At 33.7% G+C, this 7,421-nt stretch overlaps 1 protein-coding gene across 1 annotated transcript; it reads right to left on the minus strand.

The window, feature by feature from the left end:
- Positions 1–1,835: 1,835 nt before the first annotated feature.
- Positions 1,836–4,558, minus strand: LOC133818512 (uncharacterized). The gene is made up of 4 exons (XM_062251417.1): positions 4,394–4,558; positions 2,961–3,021; positions 2,693–2,858; positions 1,836–2,263 (listed from the first exon to the last, which is right to left on the minus strand). The coding sequence occupies exons 1-4, from the start codon at positions 4,508–4,510 to the stop codon at positions 2,221–2,223; spliced, it is 387 nt and encodes a 128-aa protein (XP_062107401.1). The 5' UTR covers positions 4,511–4,558; the 3' UTR covers positions 1,836–2,220.
- Between the last annotated feature and the right edge of the window lie 2,863 nt (positions 4,559–7,421).

Here is a 7,421-nt window from a genome sequence, read left to right on the forward strand (position 1 = left end):
CCCTTGCCATCAAGAAGAAGGTTGACAGGAAAAAGAAGTGACCCTCTGGGGAGACCTCGTAGGAGAAACTTGCAAAGAAGGTTGTTCTGCCTCCTCCTGTGGAGGTGGCTCCCAACGAGATCACCAAGGTGGCTCCCAAGGTCGCTAAGAAGGACAAAGGTCTTCCTCCCATGCCAACACCCCTGCACAAGACAATAGGGGCCGTGAAGGAGATGATCAATGTAATTTGTGAGCGGGTACAGGTTTTGGAGGCCTAGTTGATGGTCATATCAAGGTCCTCCATGGAGTTGGTTCACCAGCAGATGGTGAGCGTGACCTTGGTAAGCTCGCCAATTTTTTCCTCGCTCCTCTTTAATATTATTTCCACTTTTAAGCACCGATGAAAATTGTCCACCTCTCGCAGCAGCTGAAGCGAGGGCTGAGGAGAAAACTGCCTTTGAGGATAAGCTCGGTGAGGTAGGGCAGGCACTTTAGGTCACTAAAAAGGAGACAGATAAGATGGGGCCTGTGATGGAGCAGGCTCACAAGGACATGGAGGCATGAAAGGCCAAAACTAATGCTCTAAAGGTGATTGGGGGCAGTCGATGCCAAAAAAATCAGTGGGCTTGAAGGCCTGCTAGCGGCCTCGAAGGCCAAAGTTTGTGAAGCCAAGGAAAACGCCAACAATATGTTCTACTTCATCTAGAGGTACAACGAAAACGTTGGCTTGTTCTATCTTGGGGGGAAAAAAGTCCTGATTATCGAGGCCTACAAAAAGAGGCTCGCTGCTAAGGAGGCCGAGGTAGTTTACACCAAGGCTGGCAACCTCGAGAAGACCTTAGACACAGCTAAAACTGAGCCTCATAGCAAGGAGGTGACCAGCAAGGCCCAAGTCATCCCTTGATACCGAGAAGTCTGCCGACCCACCTGTTGACCCAGGCTCCTCAACTGGCTTTGTGATCTTTCTTGGATAACATGTAATCTGTTGTCACCTCTCTCTCTCTCTCTCTCTCACTATGTGATGTTTCTTGGATAACATGTAATCCGTTGTCACCTCTCTCTCTCTCTATGTGATGTTTCTTGGATAACATGTAATCTGTTGTCACCTCTCTCTTTGTGATCTTTCTTGGATAACATGTAATCCATTGTCACCTCTCTCTCTCTCTCTCTCTCTTATAAATATAATTTCTACTTTTAAGGCCACTCTAACAATGGTTGTTGTAAGATCCTAAATTGGCATCTCTTTAACCGTGACAATTGATCACAACTGGCAAATCTGATGATTCAGATTAAGTTTCCCTGACTTGTGTCTTGTGTGTTTTTATTAGAGATTTTTTCTTAAATACATATGTAAAATTTTTATATATGGGAACTTCAACAATAAAAAAAATCGAACTTAAAAAAAAAAGACTACTGTAAAATGTAAAATTTCTTTAAAACCGTAAAATTGAAAAAAAATATTTGATCTTAAAATATTATTTTTTAGCGAAATTAAGTAATTTATGTGAAATTAAGTAATTTATGTAAAAATCTCTTTTTATTATTTGTAAATTATATGAGAACGTCTGCTAGCAAGACCTTTTTTGGCGAGGCTAGGTTAGTGAGGCCTCCCAAGCGATTCCGTGAAATCTCCTCACCAAGAATATTGTTGTTTGCTTATCGAGTACGTCAAACCCACTTGGGTTGCCACGGCACTGACTCCAACATTTGGTAGAACATACTAATAAACCACTTACATGACCATTTTAAATACCGATCATCATACAACATCCTGACACTCGCATGAATATTGGCAAAAATAAACTGGAGCAAACCACAACTATCTATAAAAAAAATAAACTAAAAAAAATAAAAAATGACAAAAGGAGTTGAAGATTCATTTTCATACTGTAGAAATGAATTTACAAGCAATTGACTTGATTATAATATATATTCCTACAGATCATTACAAAATCTTGTTGAGTGGAAAAAATATATTTTTCTATATTTTTCATCTTAATTAATCATTTCATAATCAGTACTGTTCAAATGCACAACAGCTCAGACTGAGCGCATGATAGAAAAGCTGAAAATATTTGTCAAGATTTAAGTAATCTTGCTAAGGTAGATCTACCCTCAACACGAAGGAAACCCAGACAAAGCACCGTGCAGCTACATCCACATAACTCGAGAGACCACTTTCAGAGTGCTCCCACAAATGACAACAACTTGTCCAAACTAAACAACATCAGCAAATGACATTTACATGTTTGCTTTTCTTTCCCACCTTTCCTTTGTGTCGAGCCTGGAAACAAAGCAAAGAAGGCTAAAGCATTAAACATCCAACAAAGAAAAGAAGCAACAAAGCCAAAACTTGCATGCCAGAAAATATTCCAAGCTCTAATAATTCTTAAGGTTTTTTGTTCCTCTAGACTTCTATTAACATTGACTGGTTTTCACTTTGAAGAAATCTTGTTTTTATATTCAGTTTCTATTCCGAAACAGGATTCTCCTCTCTTTCAAAGCTGCAAATAATTACAATTCTTGTAACAGTAAGATTCATAATGATAACCTACAATCCTGTACCACTGAACTGTCCACATGTGCATGTGATGCTTGTGTCCAAACTACAAAGTTATAGACCACAGTTTTTAATGTTATTTATCTTCAATTGTTGAATTTCTCTTATTATTTGTAACATTGTTAATAACTATGTATAATCTATTACTCATACCCCCAATGTAACTTCTGGCGATGCTTTGGAACAAGATAAGCTGCACCACTCTCTTGCTGTAACATGGAACTGTTTTGGTTATCGTAATTATAACCAAGATCACTTGATTCTTCATCTTCACAATCTTTGGTTCTCAGGTCTTTGCAGTGTGATTTGCTAGAACCATCTGCAATATTCCCCAATGATTTTAGACTGCACATATGTAGCAGTAAAGAAAGAAAAATTACACAATAAAAAAATATACATAATATAAAAGCCAAAGAAGAACCTTTTTGTTTCTTTTTGATCTTTGATTTAGACTTTATTTCTAAACGTCTCCGATGCAGCTCCTATATCATAATAAGAGTTAGACAAAATTTAGAAGTGATTGCTGCAACAGAGCAGAGACAAAAACAAGAATATTGTAACAATGCAAAATTACAATAAGCAATCAAGGAAACAGAGCAGAAATTACTCCCACCATCTCCTCTTCGCAGGCATGCTCGAATAAAAATGCCTAGATTCCTATTATCTGAAAACGTGTCACACAAACTATGCCTTCTAGATTATTGTTTTTAAGCCAAGACCTTACACCAATTTAAAGCCATCCAAATTTAATGTAAACATAAGAACTTTAGATGTTCTGGTAATTTTCCTCGGTATTCAATATTGATGAGACATTTTTTTTCCTTTCTATAGTAAACGCTGCAAAGATACACAAGAAAAAGGGACCATGCCATAAATCTTCTAGCAAAAACGTAATGAAGAACTTCTAGTTAACTTGTCCACTCAGAATAGTTGCAAGTTAAGTTCCCACCAGTTACTTCACAATTGTGTACATTCATGAAAGTAAAGAGGGCATAAGGAAATATTAAAGCTATACTAAAACTAAATAGTGAAAGAAGATTGGTGGTTAATTGGATAATATAATACCATCCGAATGGAAAAGTGCACTCTTGAGCCTGTTAACATATTTATATTATTTAAGTAATTGAATGAGAAAAAGTGAAAGATTTCCGTTTGCTGAATGGAAGTAAAAGCAAGTATTAGAAATTGGGTCAATCAGGATAATTACACTGAATTTTTAGTATGCTTGAAGTGACGATTGACTGTATTTTGAGAGTAGTTGCAATAGGATTTGGTGTATGAAAGAAGAATAATGGTAATCACTCCGTAGCTTATCAAATGAATATATTTGCCTTAGAATGGGAACTAGAGAATGAGAGGAAATCTTCAAACCGAGTCAGTTTGTACAGTACTAATTCTAAAAATATCTGTTTGATGTTGAAACAGAGATTTATCTAGTTTGGTAGTAAGAGTCAATATAGGATTGTGGAGAAAAGACATATCCAGGAACCATTTTCTATTGGTTCTCCACTCCTGATAAATCCTAATCTTTTGAAGGCAGAAAACACTAGAATTTGATAGACCTCTAGAACTCGTGCGAGCAAACCATGATGAATCTGAAACTTTTTAAGTTCTACTTGACACGAGTTTCACTGATTCTCTCATAAAAGGCATAGCAACTTTGAAACATATAAAAATTATCTAAATAAATTTGTTGCAGTATTCAATCTGTCTACCCATGTATATAGAACAGCCAAAAAAATTCATCCGAAAAAAAAACCCTAGTACGAATAAAGAAAAGAAAAACCAAATTCGGCATTGAAAGCGAGAAAAGAAGAAAAAGAAAAATTAATATTGGACAGAAAAATAGGACACCTGGAACTTGGAAAGCTGGGTCTGCTTGAGGGCAGTAGGCTTGAAATGAGGCTGCAAAGACAGTGATGACGCTATGGCTGCTTCCCTCCTCTCGTCTTCATCGTCTACCTTCTCCATCGTTTCATCGAAACAGCACTGCGTTTTCCTCGTTCTCCTCTCTCAAGTTAATAAAAAAATAAAAGTAAAACTAATTAAAAATAAAATAAAATATTTAATAATTATATTATTATAAATTCAAATATTATAAAATATAATTATTATAATAATATTTAATGTATAATCTTAATTTTTTTGTTGGGTAGGTAACCATTTGGTACCTTGTCTGTTTTACAAAGTATCATTTTGGTACTCTCTGTTTTCAATAATGCTCATATGATATCCTGTATTTTAAAATCGTACATATTTAGTATCTTAAACTCAAATTTAATTAATAAAATTTTACCAATTTAATCAAACTGTTGTCAATTATATAAGTTCCAAATTTAAATTTAATTACTTAATTACATATAACTGATGACAGTTTGATTATATTGACAAAATTTTATCTATCAAATCTGAGTCTAGGGTATCAAATATGTATAATTTTAAAATACAGGGTACCATATGAGCATTATTGAAAACAGATAGTACCAAAATGATACTTTGCAAAAACATAAGGTACCAAATGACTAAATTCCTTTTTTTGTTTGTATAAGTTAATTTTTTTTTAAATTACACATAATTACAACTAATATTTTTAAAAGAAAAAAAATGTCTAATTACTCTTATCTAATAAAAAAATTAGAAATTTAATAAAATATATATTTATTTTACAAAATTTTAAAAATAATTTTTAAATATGTGTGTCCTGGTTTGACTAAGTTTATGTTAGGTTGCTTTTAACTTCTAGGGTTAAAAAAGTATTTTTGATAGTGTTTAGATAACAAATAAAAAGTGTATTTTTTATTTAAAAAATCTATTAGAAGTTATGATTCCTAGTTTTTTTAAAAGATATTTTGGACAAGCTATTTTTAAATTAGTATAATTTTATTATTCCTAATTTACTCGTAAAATATATTTTTAATTAATATTCAAACACTTTAAAAATAACTTTTCATAATTTTTTTTTTGTATATTAGTTATTCAAGCAGAACAAATAAGTCAAAGTTTTTACTTATCTTATAAACAAAAGGAGAAGTTTTGCCAAATGGGGCGAACATATCTTTATTATATATGTGACAGTCAGAATCATGTGATTCGCAGGTGGAAAGACCGGGTAAAAAGTTGTGTAATCTCACATTGCCTAGGGAAGGTTAAGTGTTATGATTCTAAGACTGTGTAGGTATGAGACTACACAGTTGAATAATGCTTAAATGGATTGATGGGAACTACCTATGCCAACAAGATGCATCTTCTTTTGGTAGCCCATCACTTGAGAACTCCAAAGTTAAGCGTGCTTGACCTAGACTAGTCTTATGATTGGTGACCTCTTGGGAAGTTTTCCCAAGAAGCGTGCGAGTGAGACAAAGCACGCTAGAAAGACTCGTGCTGGTTTGCAGGGTTAGTCGTCATTCCTAGAAGTAGTCATAGTGACGTGGAGCATTACAAATGGTATCAGGGCCTTGACCCAGCCGGAAGTGTAACCGACGGGGACGTCGGACCCCCTTAGGTGATTGTGACAGTCAAAATCCTGTGATTTGAAGGGGGAAAAACCGGGTAAAAGTTGTGCAATCCCACATCACCTAGGGAAGGTCAAGTGTGATGATTCTAAGACTGTGTAGGTGTGGGACTACACAGTTGAAGAGAGCTTAAATGGATTAATGGGTACTACCTATGCCAACAAGATGCATCTTATTTTCAGTATCCCATCACTTGAGAACTCCAAAGTTAAGCGTGCTTCACCTGGAGTAGTCTTATGATGGGTGACCTCCTTAGAAGTTTTCCCAGGAAGCGTGCGAATGAGGACAAAATACACTGGAAAGACTAGTGTTGGTTTGCAGGACCAGTCGCCATTCCAAAAAGCAGCCATAGTGACGTGAGACGTTACAATATATATTTATATAGTATAAATGTGAATTAAACGGAAATTGTTGTTTTTAGTTAGATTTAGCATTTTTATTATTATTTTCTAACATCGTTAGTTATAAAGTCATCTAAATAAGCTAAATAATTTTAAAAATAAATAAAGAGATAAAAAGAATAAAGTCATCTAAATGAGGTGAATAGATTAAAAAATAAAATAAAAAATTAGTAAATGAGCTATAATAATCTCATTACATATTTTAAAATTTCATATTAAAGTATTTAAATTACTCTATCAATTATGTTTTCAAAATTATCACCGAAACTAAACTATAACCGAAACATATTTATGCGCTTAAATTTATTCTTTTCATTCTTTTATTAATTATTTAATTTGTCATTTAACGTATTTTGTTTATCCAAACATATATGAAATAGTTAAATAAGATGTTGATGCGGATTTTCGTCAACTAAAAATAACAACAATCAAGCTAATAATTATTTAAGAAAAATAAAGATGAACACCGAGATTTTTACGTGTGTAAGTAGTTAAATCTACCTAGTCCACTAGTCACTTTTATTGAAAGCAATTTCCTAGAGTTTCAATACAAAAAAATTTAGTGAAAATAAATGACTACAACCTAGGTATTTATGGACTTGGTTTTAGATTCTCTTCCTCACGAATTTAGGGGGAAGCTACATAAAATATCTTATTTGAATTTAAAATAAAAAGAATTCAGTTAATGAATAAATATCTAAAACAAATCCCTATAAATGAGGAACTGCTATTTAAATATTGATTCTTCACCTTTCGGATCCCTTTTCAATAAACACTCGAGCTAACTCAATTGTCATTCGAGAAGAAATGATGAAGCGCTTTTGGGCCAATTCTTTGTCTCTGAGCTCACATAGCAACTGTCTTTCGAGCTATGTGCTTTATGTCTGCTCGATAAAGATTTTTTTGTAAAATTATATTGATATTATTATAATAATAATATCTGGAATCGAGCTTATTGATATAATTTCT

Source organism: Humulus lupulus, chromosome 2, assembly GCF_963169125.1.
Source record: "Humulus lupulus chromosome 2, drHumLupu1.1, whole genome shotgun sequence".
Taxonomy (NCBI): domain Eukaryota; kingdom Viridiplantae; phylum Streptophyta; class Magnoliopsida; order Rosales; family Cannabaceae; genus Humulus; species Humulus lupulus.

Excerpts from the sequence above, each read along its gene's own strand:
- LOC133818512 (XM_062251417.1), bottom strand. The coding sequence starts at position 4,510 with ATGGAGAAGGTAGACGATGAAGACGAGAGGAGGGAAGCAGCCATAGCG. Across the intron at positions 3,022-4,393 it reads CCCAGCTTTCCAAGTTCCAG|GAGCTGCATCGGAGACGTTT; the intron begins GTGTCCTATTTT and ends ATTATGATATAG. Across the intron at positions 2,859-2,960 it reads GATCAAAAAGAAACAAAAAG|ATGGTTCTAGCAAATCACAC; the intron begins GTTCTTCTTTGG and ends GGAATATTGCAG.